The sequence below is a fragment of the Vigna radiata genome, chromosome 8 (assembly GCF_000741045.1).
Source record: "Vigna radiata var. radiata cultivar VC1973A chromosome 8, Vradiata_ver6, whole genome shotgun sequence".
In the NCBI taxonomy this organism is placed as follows: Eukaryota; Viridiplantae; Streptophyta; class Magnoliopsida; order Fabales; family Fabaceae; genus Vigna; species Vigna radiata.
Genome location: NC_028358.1, coordinates 2,935,299 through 2,957,440, shown reverse-complemented (window position 1 = coordinate 2,957,440; position 22,142 = coordinate 2,935,299). Strand labels below are relative to the sequence as shown.

The 22,142-nt window shown below is 34.4% G+C and overlaps 1 protein-coding gene across 4 annotated transcripts; it reads left to right on the top strand.

The window, feature by feature from the left end:
• Positions 1 to 3,445: 3,445 nt before the first annotated feature.
• Positions 3,446 to 21,957, top strand: LOC106771917 (protein PHOTOPERIOD-INDEPENDENT EARLY FLOWERING 1). 4 transcript variants are annotated; one of them, XR_001376538.2, is made up of 22 exons: positions 3,446 to 3,778; positions 3,886 to 3,977; positions 7,192 to 7,272; positions 7,365 to 7,472; positions 7,630 to 7,710; positions 7,804 to 7,892; positions 7,993 to 8,129; positions 8,202 to 8,266; positions 9,283 to 9,418; positions 9,704 to 9,799; positions 9,870 to 9,943; positions 10,027 to 10,161; positions 12,062 to 12,097; positions 13,708 to 13,776; positions 13,908 to 13,970; positions 14,058 to 17,121; positions 17,574 to 17,638; positions 17,721 to 17,788; positions 18,095 to 18,848; positions 19,084 to 19,607; positions 20,555 to 21,058; positions 21,137 to 21,957. XR_001376538.2 is itself a non-coding variant. In XM_014657967.2 (21 exons), exons 2-21 carry the CDS (start codon positions 3,918 to 3,920, stop codon positions 20,988 to 20,990), a joined length of 6,120 nt encoding a protein of 2,039 aa, XP_014513453.1. In that variant the 5' UTR covers positions 3,446 to 3,778; positions 3,886 to 3,917; the 3' UTR covers positions 20,991 to 21,957. The 4 variants fall into 4 exon arrangements, 3 of the variants coding, with proteins under 3 accessions (XP_014513453.1, XP_014513452.1, XP_022640403.1); XM_014657967.2 differs by having other exon boundaries at positions 9,704 to 9,778; positions 20,555 to 21,957; XM_014657966.2 differs by having other exon boundaries at positions 20,555 to 21,957.
• Positions 21,958 to 22,142: the final 185 nt, after the last annotated feature.

The following is a 22,142-nucleotide window of genomic DNA, read 5'->3' as shown; positions in this document are numbered from 1 at the left end:
AATATCTTGTTCTTTAAAAATATAATGAAATGTGGTGTAGATGTGTAAATGATGTATGAAAATTTAATTAATTTATGAAGGTTTTATTTACATGATTTAATTTAAAAATTAAATTTAATAATAATAAGAAAGGAAAAGATATAACATCCTCCAAATGAACGAACAGAGCAAGAGCAACAAATTATGATGTCGCGGGTTGTTGTGTGTGGCTGAGGGAGAGTATGGAGACGAGAGAGAAACAGATTGGATAAGTGAGGAAGGTGGATTAGGGTTAGGCAAGGGTTTCTGATTTTTTTTTCAATTGGGGCAACAGTAGGGATGACAGAGAAAATGTTGGAGTGAGAGAGTGAGAGAGATGAAAGAGAAAGGATTGAGAGGAATGAGGGAGGTGAGTAAGGGTTTGCGGGTTACTATAATCCGATACACCTTGTTAAAACGTACAAACTGAAAAATAAGCTTACGCGTGTTAACAAACCTATATATATATATATATATATATATGTCAAATATGTTGCATTGACTTGTTTAATCATTACCATTTTTGTATGATTTTTTTTATAGAATGCTCAACACATAAAATGTTATATTAGTAAAAGAAAAAACACATTCGAATCACCTCCTATTTAAGAAAAAACAAATTTTTTTAAATGTAGTATCAATTTTAAAATTATTTACAAAACTATGAATTTTGATTTTAAAATATCTTAAACCTATATTAGTATAATCAATGTGACATTTATTTTATTTCGTATTTTTTCAATGGTCAAACAAATCCATTTTACTATATTTAGTAAAATAGTTTTTGTAGAAAATTTAAAGTCTTACAACATTTTAAAAAAAATATTATAAAAATATTTACTATCATACAATTCTTAATTTTAAATATTATTTTTGTCTTATCTTATTTGACAAATTTATTTCATTAAATATCTAATTTTCAATTATTCTGAACCATAATTAGTGAAAGTTGTTTTTTTTATTCTTTTTACAAACAATGATAAATTTATCAGGATCATTATACTGAAATTACTTTAATTTCAACTTTTTTTTTATTGTACAGAATTAAATTCATGCTTTTGTATTTGAATTTTTCTGTTACTATATATAAATAAATAAAGGATTATAATAAAGTATAAACAAAAATACTTTTATAAAAAATAATTAAAATAATAATATTTAATAGCTACAACTTTACATATTAATACAAATCCATACACACGTACATATATTTGATAAAAAATTTAAATATTAATTTTAATTACAATTATTAAAGTAAAATATTATTAAATTAAAAAATGTATTTATAAAATAAAAAAATTATAATTTTATCACATGTAATTTTATCAGGAATAACTAATTAAGTTTATAAAAATATTTACGGAATTTAATAGATGAAAACAAAAATATGGTATACGAATAAAAAGTAAAATTGATAGAAGATATACTAAAACAGTAAACAAATAGTTATAAAATAAATTCTGTTTATTAATATATATATATATATATATATATATATATATATATATATTATACATATATTAATAAGACATAATGTCCTTATCTTATCCACAGCGGTCATGAAAAAATATTTAAAAGTTGTTCAAAATTAAAGCAATCTGGTCCTATTTAATAATTTAGTTATAATCCATGATAATAATAAAGGGCGTATTAATTTTTTATTCTAAAGTTATAATAAATAATTATTTGTTTTAATTTTTAAAATAAATAAAAATAATAATATCATTCCAACAATACTCTATGGTTAAAATATGTTTTCAAAGCAATTAATCATTAAAACAAACATTAGTATTAAATTTAAGCTTAATACTGGTCCCAATTTTTGTCTTCTAAATGTTAATTTTTTTTAAAATGTTTAGTATAGTGCAAAGATAGTAATTCCTGTTCTTTTTGCAACTGAGTTAACAACTAAATGTTCAGTTGTGCAATCAGTGAATGACATGTCATTTAATTGTTGATCTGTCTTAACTGAAACATGACACAGTTAATGAGGGACTGCCTCGTGGTAGCCCCTTCTCCACCCAAAAAAATTAGGGTTTCTAAATGCAAGGGGGAAGGCTTCCTTACATCTGCGCCGCCAGAGAAAAATTGAATGATGGGTTTGTTGGAGTTTTGCAAAGAGGGTTGTAGAGGCGGCGCCTCCACAGAGGTTCAATCTCCGACTTCGTCGCGACACAAGAAGCCCACTGTTCTCAATCGGTTTCTTGACAACAGGACTCGCGATTAAGGGTTTCAATTTAGGGGTTTTTGTAAATTGGAATATACTGCAAATTTGGGTTTTACGAAGTGGGGGATAAGGGTTTAGATTGGGAATGTTAGGGTTTTTGAACTTGGAATTTTCTTTTGGAGTATGTATCTGATTTATTCTTTGGAAGGATGTTGGTTTTGGTGATCACGATTAGGAGTGGTGCTTTCTTGATATTTTTCCATGAATTTGTTTTTTCGTTTTAGGTTTATTTGATTCGAGATAGTGGGTTTCGTGGTGGTTGTTGTTAGATGCACGGGCGGTGCCGATGAAGGTGCTGGTAGATGGCCATGGGTGGTGTTTCTGGGTGGTTGCTAGACGGTGAAGATAAATAGCGGTGGTAGCTCTATGGTGGCTCGATTAAAGTGTCCACGTCAACCGTTAAATGACATGTTAGTCACTGATTGCATAGCCAGACATTTCACTGTTAACTATTTAAACGACCTTCGTAAAAAGGACTAAATTAAACACAAATTAGGATATTTAGGATTACATATTTTAAAAAAAATTAAGACCATTAAAAATTATGACAGAAAAATGGTATTAAGCCTAAATTTAAATTATAAATTATTTAAGAGTTAAATATGTTTTTGGTCCTTTAAATTTTAGTGAAAATTGAAATTAGTCCCTCTTCAAAACTTTTTCAAAACTTTGGCCTAATTTAGTCTCCCAACTTTAGAAATATATGAATTTAGTCCTTTTAACTAAATTTTGTTAGTTTTTTTTTTTTTTTTTTATGTTTCAAGCATGTTTCATGATATATTATTTGGGTTGTTTACACTGTTTGACACATTTTTGCTTCAATTTTAATTGAGAAATGCATTTGAAACATCAAATAAAGTTAACAAATTTTGGTTAAAAAGACTAAATTCATACATTTGAGAGACTAAATAAATTAGGTCAAAGTTTTGAATAAAAACTAATTTCAATTTTCACTGAAAATTAAGAGATCAAAAACATATTTAAACCATTATTTAAAAAAATATTATGATTTATGATTAAATGCAAATAGACATGACAGGGGAGTTAATATAATATTAAATATAACATTAAAACATTATTTAATTTATATATAGAAAAATTTATTTTAGTTGTTATGTAAATGATCTGGATTCCTGGTTACTTTAATTTCACTGTTGATAAGATTAAGCAAATTTAAAATAGAGTGGAAAAGAGAAGTAAAATAATAGAAAAGAAAGAAAAGGAAAATGTAAAAGAGAGTGCCCTTGGGTTTCCGGGCCGAGAAAGCATAGGAAAACGCTGCGTTTTGGCCAAGTCAGGTGAAGAAGCTACGCTGTCTACCTCGCCTCGCGTGCGTGGCTTCTTCTAATTTCTCCTCTCGTCTTCACCTTCTTCTTCTTCTTCCTTCTTCTCCCTCTGCGTTAGGTTTTTCCATTCTCACACTTCTCATCGTTTTTTTCCTCTTCCCATTCTTCTTCTCCACTCTCACTCTCTTCTCCCAAGCTTCTATTTCTCTCATCCATTTGCGATTTATGCAATTCCTCGCGCGATAAGGTTCTGTTTCTTCTCCGCAAAGCTATTCTCCACGAGTTTCTTTTTCTACATGCATTGCCTCTGGTTAATCGCCCAAGATTTAAAGCTTTTGTTGCACTGAAAAACAGATACTTTTCGTGCTTGCGTTTTGATTTCCGCGATGGCCTCCAAAGGTCCCAGGTCTAAGATTGATCATGAGAGCAGAGCCAAACGGCAAAAGGTTAGTTCGCGTTTTCGTCTTCTCGGTAGTCGTCTCTTGGCTTTTTAATCTTTTCTTTTTTGCTTTTTTATTTTGGTTAATTCCGGCTTTGAATGATACTGTTGTTACTGGCTGAGAAATTAAAAAGAAAAACTTATTAATTATTATGAAAATTGAAATTTTATCTAGTTCCTCTGAAATGCAAAATTACCGCCTGCATGTCTTAAAATTATTTATTTATTTATATATTTTTCTTTGTTTTGTGTGGTAGTCTTGGAGTTGGATGAAATTTTAGTGCTGGATACGATTTATCTAGTGCTGGATACGATTTCTTCCTAGCTAGGTTTTTTTCCTTTTCTTATGAGGGTCGACCTTTTGGTCCTTTAAACTGTTTGTTTTGTTTTTGGTGTATAGAAAAAGAAGAAATTCAGATTCGGGAAAACATAGAAGTTGAATAGAGTAAAACTATTTAAATAACACTTCTGGTGATTGAAACTCACTAATACAGAAAAAGAACGGTTACAGGAGTTAAAATGCAGTAGATGTATCGAATGGTGCTTATATTTTATTTATATGGTGAAAATAATTATGTTAGCTATGCTTTAGTATGTTAACGTAAGTTGCTGGAGATTTGCCCTTGGCTTTATGGATAAGGATGGATAACAAACCATGCCATGGTATGGCAAGAGAATGTTCCTATTATGGACATGTACGGGGTATCAAGAGAAAATTAATCTCAGCTGTTTGATATCATTACAGAGATGGTTAAGATTAGTTTTAGGTGAACCAATTTATATCATAGTGTTCAGTAACTGAAATCCTGGGTAAGCAACTGTGTTAAATACTCGGAGGCAGACCTTTTAAAATCTCTATCATCCGTGTTTGTATGATTAAAATTAGCTCCGATAAATCTTACTTGATATGCCTCTTACAGTCATCCTAGCTTAAGAGTTTTTGGTTCAATACACCTTTTTTGATTGGTGTTTGAGACTATTAAAGGTAAAAAAGGGGTTTTTGATTTTTTCTTCTTGAATTAGTCTGGAAGTGACTTTGCTTAAAAATTAGTCCTTTTAGAAAATATGACTGTGGCTGGGAAAAAGTTGGTTGCATGTCACAGTTATACACTGCACTTGGGTTTGATGAACAAAGTTGAAGTTAGTAAGGGAATTTCGTATTGTGATTTAGCATATATTTGCTAGTGCAATGCGTGGGAAAAACCTTGGAAGTGAAATGTTGATGCTGTTTCTTCTTACTGTACAATCAGCAAATCATTATTACAATATTCAGCTGGCCCCATTTTTATTTCTTTCCTACTTCATAACTCTTCAGCAAAGAAAAATGTATGGTAATACAGAGTTCATTTGACAGTGACACCTTTTTGTCACCTGTAAATGTGAAACACGAATTTTATCAAGAAAATTGAGTGATGAAATCAATTATAGCATGAGGCTTTCAGGATGTTGTTCTGTTATGTCAATGTTGTAAATAACTGTTATAGTGCTGTAATAATGCAGAACATGGTGATTTTTAACTGCTCTACCTTAGGCAATTTGTGAAGGGAGGCACACAGTGGCAGTGCCACAGGCTTTGCAATGGTGGTGTTATTGGTGGAATACCGCCATTGATAACCTTGATTGCACATGTTGTCTTTGATCCTTCCTATGTTTACTCATTTTTCTCTTGTACTAGCGAACATGAGTTTCCATGCCAATTTGTAACAAAAGGTGAAACTTTTGCGTATCAGTTGTCTTGTTGGTATTGATAGTGTTGGGTATAAACTACATGGATTAATCAGCATCATTGAGGTCTATCTAAAACAAAGTTTGAGTAAAATCGTTTGAGTAATGTCTTCAATGGTTTGTCCTAAAACTAACTTAGGTTCATAGTACTCCTTTTAATCGGTCTGTCTTCCATTTGATTCACTTTTATTTGGAATCTCTCTTTTTTCTCACCTGCCTTAATTATATAAACTAAGGGCATTATCTTTTCCTCCATTTGTAGTACATAATTTGTGTTGGGAATATTCATTTCTTATATTTTTTTTTTGTATGCCCCCTTGTGCACCTCATCTCTCTTATTTCTGGCTTTTTTGAACCCTTTTCTGTTCAACTCAATACACTATTATGGGGCACTGTTGGTTTTAGTGTTGGAAAAATAGTAGTTAATGTACTTTAAAAGTAGTGTGTTCATGTATGGTGTATCACATTCACACAACAACATGCATTTAATGTTCATCAGCGTCTAGGAAGTTGCACTTAATTAATAGTAGCCTAGGAAAATAGTCTTCACTAAGTTTATCAAAAGACAGTATATATGGATGATATATACAAAACTTGTACACACTACATTCTCTTGAATAATACAGCATTTTCATTCTCTTAATTTCTCTCTTTTACTCTAAATTCTTCCCATCTAAATTCAACATGTAAATGTCCCAATTTTGATAAAGTTATAATTTGAGCTTGATACGCACTTACGAAATTATGCTTGGAGTGTTTCTTTGTTGCTACACCAACTCTAATTGTTGATGTGACATCTTCGTCAATCTTCTGTGTCTCCTTGTAAGAAGGATCTAATTCCAATGTGTACTCAAACTATGCAACTAATTTCACATCCAAAAGATTGCAAACTCAGAAGGAAAGATAATGTTCAACTTGGGAGGATTAAAAATCTTGCTAAAATAAGAAAAAAAAAAAAAGAAATGTCAACCTTAATTAACTAAAATGACGCAATTAAGTACAGCGATGAGATATGTTAAAATAATCTGAGTTGGAATGACATGATTAATATTTTGTGAATGTATCTGCATTTTCAATTTTTCTTATTTAACTTAAGATTGTAAAATCATGTTGTCAATCCTACTTGAAATTTTGGTTAAGTTTGGTGGCTAAATGTCTGGCTGTTGACTTGCTTTTTTCCCTCTTTTTATTTTTTATCTGTTTAAAATAGGATTTTCTTTTTCTGTCTTTTTTAGTCTGAAATGGCAAGCCTCACCAAATGCTGTTATTTTAATAATCCTTGAAAGAATATTTATATTTTTAGATGTTTACCCTGTAATTCACTCAGAAAGTGGAGTTGCAAAAAAAGAGGGCAGTGAATCTTAGAATAACCCGAAATATTAAATGTGAAATCATTCAATGAGAGTTGTTTTTAGTTGCTTATTTTTCAAAAAAAAAAAAGAAGATATTTTTCTTTTACAATTTTCTCTCTAAGTTTGACTTTTTGTTGTGTCCAGGCTCTTGAAGCTCCACGGGAGCCTCGCCGACCGAAAACTCATTGGGACCATGTCTTAGAAGAAATGGTGTGGTTATCAAAGGTACACACCAGTTTCACCTCCAAAATCTGTAATGTGGAGTGTTTCTATATTTTATTTTGTATGATTTTACATCCTGTTCTTTGTTTTTGCAGGATTTTGAATCAGAGAGGAAATGGAAATTAGCTCAGGCAAAGAAAGTAGCTTTAAGAGCCAGCAAAGGCATGATAGATCAGGCTACAAGGGGTGAAAAGAAGATGAAGGTGCCAATCTGTCTTTTATAAATGAAAGTAGTGATAACCTGCATTAGTTATTGATGCTATGGTTGTATTATTATAAACAGAAAGCATAATTCAATGATTGCGTGCTTCTTTTATTCTCCACTGTTATGTTTTGTGATGAAAGCTGCATCTTGTACAGGAAGAAGAACAGCGATTAAGAAAGGTTGCACTAAATATTTCTAAGGATGTTAAGAAATTCTGGACAAAAATAGAAAAGCTGGTAATATTTTTTTGCTCAGTTGATTTGTTTGTTGGCATACTTTTTGTAAATTCCATATGGTGATCTTCGTTTCATCATCTATTATTGTACCAGGTTCTTTACAAACATCAAATGGAACTTGATGAAAAGAAGAAAAAGGCACTTGACAAACAGCTTGAGTTTTTATTAGGGCAAACAGAGAGGTTGATTCCTTTTTAATTTTTTTTTTCACTTATGTTTTGTGGAACCTGGTAGCCCATTTGATTTAATTGTTCTTATCTTTTAAGTATATATTGTTTTCAGGTACTCAACAATGCTGGCGGAAAATCTTGTGGATGCTCATAAATCAGGAGAGAATAATTCTGCAGAGCATCACATGAGTATTCAACGCAAAGATGCACATGGAGATGTTATTAATGAACCTAAGGAAGCTGATGTTGGTAGGTAGAAAGACATATCGTTGAAGTTATAAATGGAATCGCTCTTTCTAACTTACCTCAATTCAATTGTAGTGGAGTATCAATCAGATGCTGCCGACAATGATGATGAATATGATGTACAATCTGATGATGAATCGGTAATTCTTTTTCAAATAATATTCTTTTATGTTATTACCCCACGGTCACAAAACAAGACTCTTAAGTTTTGGGCATGTGGTCTGTGAAGGCAACTTTTATTTCAAAAAACCTACATAAAGGGCCAATTTACTTTTTTTAATATTTATTTAATTATCAAGTTCATATTATTATGTAATAAGTAAATATGGTTTTGTTAATCTGCTAATTGTTTATTTGACTGATGTCCTTATTTTTGAAATAAATAATAATTCAAGAATTGTGCTGCATGTAAAGGAGAATTAAATGTGAAATTTTTGGGGAATTAATCGAAGGAATAATCTGTTATCTAGTTGTTTTACTGAAAAAATGTAATAACTTTTGGATAGTGTGGATATGTGGAATTCCACTACCACAGATACTGTTTCATTTTAATTTGTTAAATCACGTATAGTAGAGTGGGTTGTATTCATGTATTATCATGGAGTCATTTATTCTGCAGAATCTTTTCTGCATTCCCTATAATATGAAAGTCAGAATATTTATTCCTATGATTATTAGATGGTTATTAAAAAGGTATTTTTGGGTATCTTTTATTTCTAGGAGAGTTACGTTCTCATGTCCATACAGTTTTTCCCCTGCTAAGGTGTTGGGAAAGTTACATTTCCATGGGAATGTGGCAAGTTATTTTCTAACCCCACTATAACTTAAATTTTAATTGTTTTAATTTAATTATTTTGAAATTTGAAAGGTATTCGTAGGAGTGTTAAAAGTTAGCCAAATGTATATGTATGTTTTAGATATGCCAGGAATAACATACTGGTATTTTATATCTTTAATATATTTTATGCTTGTCGTAGTCGCAACGATGTTAATTTTTCCATGTACATTGTTGAAGTTTTCTCAATATCAAATTTCATTTGAAAGTTGAACATCTTCTCCTTGTTTTATGCCTTGATTATTTCTTCTCGTGTTTTAATGGGTGAAGATTGAACCAAATCCATTTATGGGCTTACGATTATGATGGTACTGTTTGCAGGAGGACGACGAGCAAACAATTGAGCAAGATGAGGCTTTTATTACTAAAGAAGAGAGACAAGAGGAATTGGAAGCTTTGCACAATGAAATGAATCTTCCGATTGAGGAGTTACTCAAGCGTTATGCAGGGGAGAAAGGTTAGATTTATTTTTTTTTTAAAATTCTTTAGAATAAAAAATAGAAGGAAATGACAATTTGCTGTATCAACTATCTTTTTTATTTTCTGGGATTCTGAGTTATCCTCAGTTTCTCATCTCTGGAAGCAAATATTGAACAAGAAAGGGAAGATGGTTATATGTGGTAGTAAGGATAGTGCAACATGTACCTTTCTGCTAGTAAACCGAAAGCTTTACCTTATACATATATTGTGCTTACCTTATGAACCATTGGAGCATTTATGCCTCTGTTTATTTACCAATTAGGAGAATCTGTGATGAAAGAAAGTAGTCCAGAGCATAGTGAAGATGTTGAGAAAATAGTAAGAACAACTGGTGATGGTAAGAAAATATTAGCATCAGGTATGAGCCCCCATTTTCTTTGCACTAGTTATACTTGTTTCTGACACAGTACGTGGTTAATGTATTGCAGAAAATGGTGATGATCATTTATCTGTTAACAAAAATGGTACAAACAACTCCAGTATGGTCTCTGGTCGACGTTGTGTAAGTTGTATGTGTTTAGTTTTACCACTTTGACTAGCAGAGCGAGTTAAAGACTTAGTGTAATGCTAATTTTTTAATAACAGGAGGAAAGTAATGGTGATATTGCTGCACCAACAAAAAATCTATCTCAATATGAGGAAGGTCAATCTGAAAATCTAAAGGAGGTTCCCAGTGAGACAGCCAATGAAGATTTATCGTATGATTTTACTGATGAAGAGGTGATAATGTGCTTAATTTTATTTTAAGCCAAACATGTACTCATTATAATTAATTTCCTTCAGTTAAAGATCTATGTATCTGTCTTCTATACAGCACATCTTCATAATTTATGCAGCAACTATGTTTTAGAATAATCCACCAGAGAATTAAGAGGGCACTATTTTGATGACTTGGTATATGTTCACATCATCTCTCCCTTGCTGTATATCTTCTCCCTTCACTGTCTCTGTCTCCCGCAACTCACAAATTTTGGAAAAAGTGTCTCCAAAGTGAAGTTGTTTATCTAAATATAAGATACTCCTGTAGTCCTTTGGGTCTGTTAGACATCACGTGTAGGTAAGTTTTTCACTGCTGTTAGAAAGTTTGAAAATTGTTTATTTCAAAAGCTAAAGTCCCATACTATGGATCCACAATTCGGTCATCTTTGGAAATTGGCCTGACCCTCAAGCTTGAAGACCTGTAGCCATTTAGAAATAACAAGTTCGTGTACTGGGATTTTATCTGGACTGTAGATGCTAGCAGTCTCTGTTTGTGCAGGTAATGATGATTCATCATTAGCAATCTGAATGACGTTGACATTGTAGGGAAGGATACAAGTACAACCATACCCATAATGGTGATGTCTTAGTGATCTATGGTTTTGCTTGTGAGGAAAATAAGTGATATAATATATTAATATATGCTAAAAGCTCTAGCATGTAATCATATGAATCACTGGAGAATCAGCTTGCTCAGGTGCCCCAATTGGTAACGGCTGGCTCCTATGGACAAGTTTCTGTTCATCTTCACCTTAACTTGTATGGTTCATCTTAATTAAGTCTTAGTGTAAGATTGTAGAATTGGTGTTCTCTAATAATGAATTAGGTAGTTTTGTGGACAATTGACATCCATGCAAGAGAGGGATGCATAAAGTAAATGGTGTTGGCAGTAGGTATCTAAATTTCTGTGTTAAAGTTGTAGTAGGGACAGATTGAACATCGTCATGGAGATCAGCCTTTGAAGTTTTAAATAAAATATGGTTCTTCTAATCATAGTTGTCAATAGCACACCATAGTGGGAAGCAGAGCTGAGCAGTCCAACACTGCTGTGGGATTGAAATAGTGGAGCAGTTTTCAGCAGCAGTTGTAACAGTGACCGAGGTAGTGGATTTTGCAAGCAATTGTAGCACTGAAACATACTGGCTTAAAAACCCTACTTTACCTTTAGAAGATCATTGTTTAGGGCTTATTTGGGTAAAGCATTCCACCAAAATGTTATCTGTCTTGGTTTTGCCCTGTAGTCCTTCTCAAATTATAGGACTATCCATGCTCCAGTCTTTCTTCTTCCGACATTCCATAATTTGTTTTGCTCTTTTGCTATTAATTTAACCCTAATTGTTCATTTTTTTATACTTCATTGCTATGTTCATATTGCTTCAAGATTAATGCTGATTGAGTGTTGTCTTAGTATTTATCATAAGTTTCTTTAATTTTGTTTATAAGTATTTGTGTATAAGACAACTTTATTTTGTATTAAAATATTTAAAATTGCGGTCATAGTGCTTCCTGCTACCCTATTTAGGCATTTTCAGAGTTAGCTGCTATGCTCAGCTATCCATGATTGATGACTATGGTTTAATCAGTTGGATATAATTTTTTCACCAACATCAACTCATCAGGGTTTTTCTTTGTAACTAATTATGGTACAATCTGAGAGCCTCATCAAAGTATTCTGTCATCCTCGCTAATTGAGTGGTGACTTGACATGAGCTGTAAAATGTTTCCAACAAATTTCAACTGTCATGGTTTTTGGGACAAGCATTCTTTATGCCTTTTCCTTGCACCTTTTTCTTTTCAACAAATGTTCTATTGTTAATTCCTTTTGCTGTGTTCCTTACAATCTACTCTGAATATTTGTCAGGAAGATGGTGACTTTTTGCTTGGCACAGAAGACAAGGTAATATTATATTTGAGGATATAATTGTTATCATTTACAGTTAAATTTGTTTCAATTGGTTTTGATCGTCAATGAAAGTGTGGTTTATAGTTTATGGTTGATGTTTTCACTGTCAGTTGTGTGTTGGGATTATTTCTGTTGCTGATGTTGCATGTCTAAAAAGTTCAAAGAGTTTACAAAGCGATGGCTACATCTTTGTTGTTTCTGACATGTACACTGCTTTAATTGTGACATTGGCATAATGTATGAAGTTGTGAATTGTGTATGACTAGGGGCATATAAATTAAAAGGGCGCATTTTAATACATTTGCACACACTGTTATGGATAATCTTGGTGATGCCTTCTAATTGTTATGGACCTCACTACCTCTGTAAGGTCTCTGGGCTAGGATTAAAGTACTATTTTCCCTGACGCAAGTTTCTTTTTCTCAAGTGTGGCGTCAGTACAAATACCCAATTTAGCTTTGTTGTATTTTGGTTTAATTGCTTCTTTTGTCTCCAGTTTGGTTGAAGTGTGTCAAATTCGTCCTCCTTTTAGAAAAATGTCAATTTCGTCTCCATATAGAAAAAATTTGTGTCAATCAAGTAATCTCCGTTAAAAATCATTGCTTTCAAAACTCACTTTATCCACTGCAAAATCAGGGATCGGACCCATGAAGTGGTTATTATTCAAAACTCACTTTAAGTTTTTAACACCATTAATTTGTATTTAACGGAAATGACTTGATTGATACAATTTTTTTTTATATGGGGACGAAATTGACATTTTTCTAAAAGGGGGACGAATTTGACACACTTCAACCAAATTGGAGACAAAAGAAGCAATTAAACCTTGTATTTTTTGGCCACATGATAACATGGTCAGACGTCAAGTATGATATTTTCAGTTGAGTTTTGACACTGGCGTGCTAAATCTCTATGGAGGATGTTTTTTTTCTTATGTGTTGGTAGTTTCGGTTGATAGCATGTGCATGCATCAAGCCTTTGTTCATGGAGAGAAGTGGGGTTTAGCTAGTAGTTGATTGATTCAATATGAAGAAGTGATCTGCTGGTAGACCAAGCCTTTCCTTTTGTTTTTTAAATGCAAAGGTTTTGCTAGTCAAATTTTAGTATCGTTCCATACTAATTTGAAGTCAATAATTTGTTGGATTTTATATGAAGAAATTTTTGGCACGTCAAGTATGATATTTTCAGTTGAGTGCTGATACTGGCGTGGCTAAATCTTTATGGAGGGATTTTTTTTTTCTTATGCGTGTTGATAGCATGTGCATTCACCAAGCCTTTGCTCATGGAGAGAAGTGGGGTTTAGCTAGTAGTTGAATGATTCAATATGAAGAAGTGATATGCTGGTAGACCAAGCCTTTCCTTTATATTTCAAATCCAAATGCATTATAAAAGGTTTTGGTAGTCAAATTTTAGTATCGTTCCGTACTAATTTGAAGTCAATAGATTGTTGGATATTACTGTGCTAGATTGGATTTTTTATGAAGAAATTTTTGGCACTGTTAATCAATTGATCAATTATTTTTGACGGTTTGGTTATTTCCATTTTTCAAGCTTGGTTGTTTGCCTGTCAATTTTATGTCTTAACTTTTTAAAAAAATGTTCAGGATGATGAAACAACCTTATCAGAGGAGGAAAAACTGGAAAGAGTTGATGCAATAGATCCCAAGGATGAGGTTAAGAGCTAACCTGGCTATCCTTCTGCAATATTATTTCAGAATACGATTACTGATATTATCGAGTCTGCTTGGTTTATATATATTTATATATTGTATTGTTACTCTTCATGACAAACTGTTATTTGTAGATTGCATTATTACAAAAAGAGAGTGACATGCCTGTTGAGGAACTGCTTGCAAGGTATAAAAGGGTAAGCAGAATTCACCTCTAATTGTTACTGATGGCTTCATTTCTTAGTCCATTGATTTTTATTTCCCCCTCCCCCTTTTTTTGTTAGGACCCGAGTGACAACGAAGATGGGGAATATGAAACTGATTATGCTTCTGCTTTATCCGAAGACCATTCAGACTCTCCTGTCCATGAAGATGCTGGGCAAAAGGATTCTGCCATTCCTATGGATGAAGATATAAAGTCTGGTGAACACCTGGCTACCACACAGTCCCAGACAGAAGAACATTGGGAATCACAAAATTTGGATCAAAGAGAAAGTGAGCATATAATAGCTGATGCAGCAGCTGCTGCAAGATCAGCACAACCTACTGGAAACACCTTCTCCACAACTAATGTGCGCACAAAGTTCCCTTTTCTTCTCAAGTACTCTCTTCGTGAGTATCAACATATTGGATTGGATTGGCTTGTCACCATGTATGAAAAAAGACTGAATGGAATTTTGGCAGATGAAATGGGTCTTGGAAAAACAATTATGACCATATCTTTGCTTGCACATCTTGCTTGTGAAAAAGGGATTTGGGGTCCGCATTTAATTGTGGTACCAACTAGTGTAATGCTTAACTGGGAGACCGAATTTTTGAAGTGGTGTCCTGCCTTTAAAATATTGACTTATTTTGGAAGTGCAAAGGAGCGAAAACTTAAAAGGCAAGGATGGTTAAAACCAAACTCATTTCATGTATGCATAACTACTTATAGATTAGTTATTCAGGACTCCAAAGTTTTCAAGCGCAAAAAGTGGAAATATTTGATCTTAGACGAAGCTCATCTCATTAAAAACTGGAAGTCACAAAGGTGGCAGACACTCTTGAATTTCAATTCAAAAAGGCGGATTCTCTTGACTGGTACACCACTACAGAACGATCTCATGGAACTGTGGTCTCTCATGCATTTCTTAATGCCCCATGTTTTCCAGTCACATCAAGAGTTTAAGGATTGGTTTAGTAATCCTATATCAGGGATGGTAGAGGGAGAAGAAAAAATTAATAAGGAGGTTGTTGACCGCCTGCACAATGTCCTTCGTCCCTTTTTACTCCGTCGACTAAAGCGAGATGTGGAAAAACAACTTCCAATGAAGCATGAACATGTCATATATTGTAGACTATCAAAGAGGCAGCGGAATTTGTATGAGGATTTCATTGCTAGCTCAGAGACTCAAGCAACTCTTGCAAGTGCCAATTTTTTTGGGATGATTAGTATTATCATGCAGCTTCGTAAAGTTTGCAATCATCCTGATCTATTTGAGGGTCGTCCTATTGTAAGTTCGTTTGATATATGTGGCATTGATATTCAGTTAAGTTCTTCTGTTTGCTCTATGCTTTTGCCTAGTCCCTTTTCAGTGGTGGACCTAAGAGGTTTGGGTCTTTTATTTACTGATCTTGACTATAGTATGACTGCATGGGAAAGTGATGAAGTACAAGCTATTGAGACCCCTGGAACCTCAATCATGGAGCGTACTGATATAGTTGAGCTAGAAGTAATTAGACCACTAAATTGTCAAAAAAAGTTGCAAGGAACAAACATTTTTGAAGACATCCAAAGGAAAATCTGGGAAGAGAGGCTAAAACAGGCAAAGGAACGTGCAACAGCTATTGCATGGTGGAACTCCTTGAGATGTAAAAAGAGACCTATGTACTCAACAACTCTGAGGAATCTTGTTACCTTAAGGCATCCTGTATATGACATTCATCTGGTGAAAGCAAACCCTACTTCATATATGTACTCAACAAAGCTGGCTGACATTGTTCTCTCCCCCATTGAACGATTTCAAAAGATGACTGATGTGGTTGAAAGCTTCATGTTTGCAATTCCAGCTGCACGGGCACCCTCTCCTGTTTGCTGGTGCAGTAAAAGTGAGACAACTGTGTTTCTGCAGCCATCTTACAAGCAGAAATGCTCTGAAGTTTTGTTGCCACTACTGTCACCAATCCGACCAGCAATTGTTCGCCGACAAGTGTATTTCCCTGATAGGCGTCTTATACAATTTGACTGTGGGAAACTGCAGGAACTGGCAAATTTGTTGAGAAAATTAAAATCAGAAGGCCACCGAGCTTTGATATTCACCCAGATGACAAAGATGCTTGACATATTAGAGGCATTCATTAATTTATATGGCTATACATACATGCGCTTAGATGGATCAACCCAACCAGAGGAGAGACAAACCTTAATGCAACGCTTTAACACAAACCCCAAATATTTTCTTTTCATCTTGTCAACCCGTAGTGGGGGTGTTGGTATCAATCTAGTTGGAGCTGACACAGTTATTTTTTATGATAGTGACTGGAATCCTGCTATGGATCAACAGGCACAAGATCGATGCCATAGAATTGGTCAGACACGCGAAGTTCATATTTATAGATTGATTAGTGAAAGCACAATTGAGGAGAATATTTTGAAGAAAGCAAATCAGAAGCGAGCACTTGATAATCTCGTTATACAAAGTGGGAGTTATAATACTGAGTTCTTCAAGAAGCTTGATCCTATGGAACTATTTTCAGGCCATAGAACACTTTCAATAAAAAATATGCTGAAGGAGAAAAACCAGAACAATGGGGAAGATTCTGTAACGAATGCAGATGTAGAGGCTGCACTGAAATGTGTTGAAGATGAGGCAGATTACATGGCTTTGAAGAAAGTTGAACTGGAAGAGGCTGTGGACAACCAGGAGTTTACCGAAGAAGCCATTGGGAGACTTGAAGAGGATGAATATGTAAATGAAGATGATGAAACTGCAGAATTAGGTGAATCTGTTTCAAACTTAAATAAAGAGAATGCCTTGGTGCTAAATGGAAATGATCATAAGGAAGACAGACCACCAAACTCTGTTGTTGTCAAAGAAGATGATGCTGATGTGCTGGCTGATGTCAAACAGATGGCTGCAGCTGCAGCTGCAGCTGGACAAGCTATCTCGGCATTTGAAAATGAGCTACGCCCTATTGATCGATATGCCATTCGCTTTCTGGAACTGTGGGATCCAATTATAGATAAAACAGCCTTGGAATCTGAAGTCAGGATTGAGGACACAGAATGGGAGTTGGATCGAATTGAAAAGTACAAGGAGGAGATGGAGGCTGAAATTGATGAAGACGAGGAACCTCTTGTATATGAAAGTATGCGCCACATTGCTCCCTTTGCTTCATAAAATTTGAAATTATTGCTATCCTGTTTATAAATGTTAAAATTGATGACATTATATTAGATCTCATGAAAAAGTGATTGAACATGATTGTATCCAAATAACTTTTCTCTAGCATAGTTTAGTGGGTCCGTGAAACTACAAAACATAATACAAAGTATCTTATAGTTCGTTTTCCTCCATATGTTCATTACAATTGAAACCTTATATTACTGTGTAAAAATTATTCTGGTGCGTTGCTACCCTTTTACACTGAATTTTAAAATTTGATTTATTGGTGGTTTCCAGTGCTTTGAGGGTTTGGTATATTTGTTGATTCATGCAGGAGATGGTTTGTTACAAATGTTGTCTTAAAAGATGTTTAGTTTGTATGCATGACATAATTGTGACTTATTAGATTGAACACTATTTTGGTCTACATAATAGGCTGGGATGCTGATTTTGCAACAATGGCATATCGACAGCAAGTAGAGGCCTTGGCTCAACATCAGGTGTGTTGGATGAGCTATGAATTTTTTTCCTGCTCTACACTTTGGAATGACTATTAATATTTTGCTTTTTATGATCCTGTAGTTGATGGAGGAACTTGAATATGAAGCTAGACTGAAAGAAGCTGAGGAAGAAGCTTGTGATTCTAAAAAGTAGGCCAGCACTGAACTTTGACCATCTCCTTTCCATCACTTGCTTTTGAATTATATCTAACATCCATATGAAAACAGCTCTTCGCACTTTGTAATTGTAATATTCTTCTACATACAAACTAAGTTTTTGGTGGGAACTGAGTTTTTGACATTAATACTTTCTTAGAAAGTCGTCTTTGTTTTGAATGTTTCTTCTGCAGTTTTACTAGTAAGGGTTTGAAATACATGAAAATTTTTGTATTGTAACAAGGTAAAACCCTAAATAAGAAAATACCTGAGAATGCTATATTTTTCTTTTTTCCACAGGACAACACCAGGGGATTTGAAGCCCAAACCTAAAAAGAAACCTAAGAAGGCAAAGTTCAAATCTCTAAAGAAAGGATCCTTAACTTCTGGATTGAAACCTGTGAAAGAAGAGTCACAAGCAGAGCCAATGAACATAGATGATGAGGATATCACTGGTCTGGAATTTGTGTCTCCAAATTCATCCATGCAGAAAAAACGTAAATCTAAAGCGACGACTGATGGTGAAGAAAAGAGACTTAAGAAGTCCAAAAAGTCCAAGAGGGATCCTCCTGACATTTATGTGTCTGATTTAGAATCCAATGCTTTGGTTGTGCAATATGAACATGCAGAATCAAAGACTAGTGAAAGTCTGGTTGATTTGGAACAGAAAACAGCAGGCAGGGGTAAGATGGGAGGAAAAATATCCATCACTCCTATGCCTGTAAAACGGATCTGGACGATAAAGCCAGAAAAAATGAGAAAGGGAAATCATTGGTCCAAAGATTGTATTCCATCAGCTGATTTTTGGCTGGCTCAGGAGGATGCTATATTATGCGCTGTTGTTCATGAATATGGTCCTAACTGGAGTTTGGTTAGCGATATTCTTAATAGCATGACTGCTGGTGGGTCATACAGGGGGAGATATCGACATCCCGTCCATTGCTGTGAGCGGTTTAGAGAACTATTCCAGAAGAATGTATTGTCAATGGACAATGCAAATAATGAGAAGGCCATCACTCCTGGCTCTGGAAAGGCTCTTCTTAAAGTTACAGAGGTTAGATTTGCAATGTTAGGTTTTAACACGTCTATTTCACGCCTATGATATTTTTACTTTGCATGCGGTGGTGACCTCATCTACATGGTTTCATTTCATTTGGAGTAGATTACAAGTTTTATTTACTATTTATGATGTAGAAAATATTTGACCATCCCTATTACACATTAATCTTCCCAAAATTGATAATTGCTAAAGAAAAACTTTTTTTCTCATATCTAGTGTCTTTTGGCAGGATAACATACGGATGCTGTTAAATGTTGCTTCTGAGCAGGCAAATAGGGAGTTGCTGCTGCAGAAGCACTTTTTTGCATTGCTTTCATCTGCCTGGAAGGTGGCATCACATGTTGACCGCAGGCAAAATCCAACACCTACCTGTAATGGTCTCTATATTATTGATCAGAGTCTTTTTACTTCCATGGGCCAGCCTTCGCAAAATTCCTTGAAGAAATCCTCTGAAAGGGTGCCATTTACAAATCTGGTCCAGAGTAAGAAGTTAGTAGCAGCTGCACTTGATGATTCCACAACTGGGCAAGTGAATGATAGAGTCATCCTCCCTAACCAAGGGGAAGGCTTGCCAATGAGTGCTGATAAGTTGGATATTACTCTGGAATTCCCAAAAGAGGAGAGTGATGTCTTAGCTTTGTTTCCATCCGTTATAAACTTATCAATACATGGGACTGATCCAACACCATCTTTAAGTAAGCAAACAGGAGATGGCTTTAAAACTTGTCTGTTTATGGCAGAGAATCGTTTCAGGTATTGCTGAATATGGATTTTAGTTGTATGGTTTGACTTGTGAATGATATTGATAGTAAATTAGTATTTTTATTTTTGGTGCTGATGTTAGAGGCCTAGTGTCCAGAACAGAAAACAACTTAAGGCTTGAAATAAGGGCCCAAGAGGCAAGAACAAGAAACTAAACTGAGTACTGGTAGATAAAATTAGTTAATTTCGCATCAGGCATTTGGTTCAGTAGTATAGTGTGTCCTAATTTCTTGAGGAATCTATTTTTCATTAATTTGGATATATAATTGCATCCCTTGTTGTCCATTGCTGGTTTGCTTCCAGGGAGGGAGGGGATGATATGTCTGACTTATTCAATGGTAATTGTTTATTCTGTGGTTTGTCATATATCAGAAAATTGTTTATCTTCTTTTTGGATCCTTCAATAGCTGGACTGATGTTAGGTATGGAAATTGGTAGGGCTGTCATTGATCCTTAGAAGACTTAATTAGGTATTGGTCTGTGATTTTAATTCTGCGGTAATCTGTTTCTTGGCTTTTATATAATTAGCAGTCTATCTTTGCTTTATGAGGTGAGATCTGCTCATTTGTCTTTTTCTTCTTGGTCTACTTGTTATGCTGAAACTAAATTCCTAAATTCAGTATACTACATTATCAACTTATGATTTATCGAATAAAGTATATGCTCTTTTGCTGTTACATCATGCCTGGTTGAATTTCAGTCATAATTTACTCTTGGTTACTCTGTTTGCATTAAATAAATCCGTCAGTGCCTTTTGTTGGCCATTACTCTTTTCACACAACAAAAGAAGCATTTTAAACAATTGGTGTGAGTGCTTTAATCAAGCTATAATGTCAATTAAGTTTCTTTATCCGAGTTCTTAGTTTATGATCGTTTTTTTTCCTGGTTACTGTTGGGAAGCTGATAATGGTGTTTTCTCCTTTATCCCTACTCCTCAGGGAGGCAACAAGAATTTGTGAAGAAGACGTCTCTGGATGGGCATCATCTGCATTCCCAACCAGCGATGCAAGGTCTCGACCTGGATCCAGGATACAATCCTCTGGAAAGCAGAAGTCTTCCATATCTGACTCTGCTAAGCCTTCTAGGTCAAAGTCTAAAAGAGCTTCAATTGATGCCAGTGAAATGCATCACCATCAGGCTGACTCAATAGTCCAGTCGGTGCCATCACTTAAGGATCTGAGATTTGATCTCACTTCATTCACTACAGATGAAATTGGACTTACTGCTGTGGACACATGTTTCGCCTTTGACTTGAATGTGGAAAGTTCATGGGAAATGGAGGGTGTTGGAATGATCCCACATGATTATGTTACTGGTTTAATCTCAGACCTTGATGATTGTACAACATTCCCTGAATATACTGACATTAGATAAGTGGATCAAATCAAGCGTGAAATGCAGTTTTGAATGACCTTTGGCAGACAGTGGCATACTACTGGCAGGTTAGTCTTGATCAGTTAATGAATTGCCGTTGGCTTACAATCGAATTGGAACGATGCGTTCTTACGATTCTCTCGTAGGCATGCCATTTCCGATATACAGACAAACAGTTCAGGGACAAGCATGCTGAAGGTTTCCAAATGAAAAACATGGAGATGTAGAATGCACAATAATTTAATTTCTTACTCGGAATTATGTATTGGCTTGGGGATTCAGCTCAAATTTGACAGCGTCAATCCCCCATAGATCGGTACTCATGGTAAGAGCCTTCATTTTTTCTTCCCTCTAATGGTCACACGGATTTGCCTGTGATGTTTTGCATGCACACGTACATATGTTCTTAGCTGGGGCATGCATAGGGTCTAGTGCTTTACCTGGCAATATTTTGTTATGGAAGCAGAACGAAGTAGTTTTGTAGTGGCAAGTTCGTCAGTCCCATTCATTTATAACACTACTTTAAATTATTTAACATGAGGTTTACACCATCTATTAGATGCTTGGAGTCTAATCCATATTTTAGAATGGTGTTCTTTTTTCTCGGTTCAAGGAACGATGTTAAGTGATTCTAAGATCCCAATGTGCAATCCAAGTTGACCAATCAGAGTTTCAAACCAAATGTTTCGCTTATTATGTGATGACTCTCACATGACGACCTGAATTTGTTGGAACCATTCTCTAATGCAAACAGTATTTTTTTGAACAGCAACCAGTCGAGAGTTTATGTAATTCATTGTCCACCCTGGAGAAATCTGATTGTTTCATATCATAGCAACAAAGTTAGATTAATACCAGTCTTACATAGTTTAGTGCTTTACATTTTATAATTTGAGCAACTCCACTTTTTCTGTAACCAAAAAATATCATAAATAGGCACCGCTAGTCACGCCACATTTATTTCTCATCAATCTTTGTCTTTATTTTTAAATTTTGTATAATCGTTATATGCAACGAAGCTCATGCAATGATAGATACGCTTGAATCAAGAGATAAACCTGTTTTATTTTTTTTCTTTTCTTCGTTACTTTAATCAATTTGTGATTGGTATCTTGATTTCTTGAAGACTTCATTGTTTGTTTCACAATTTCT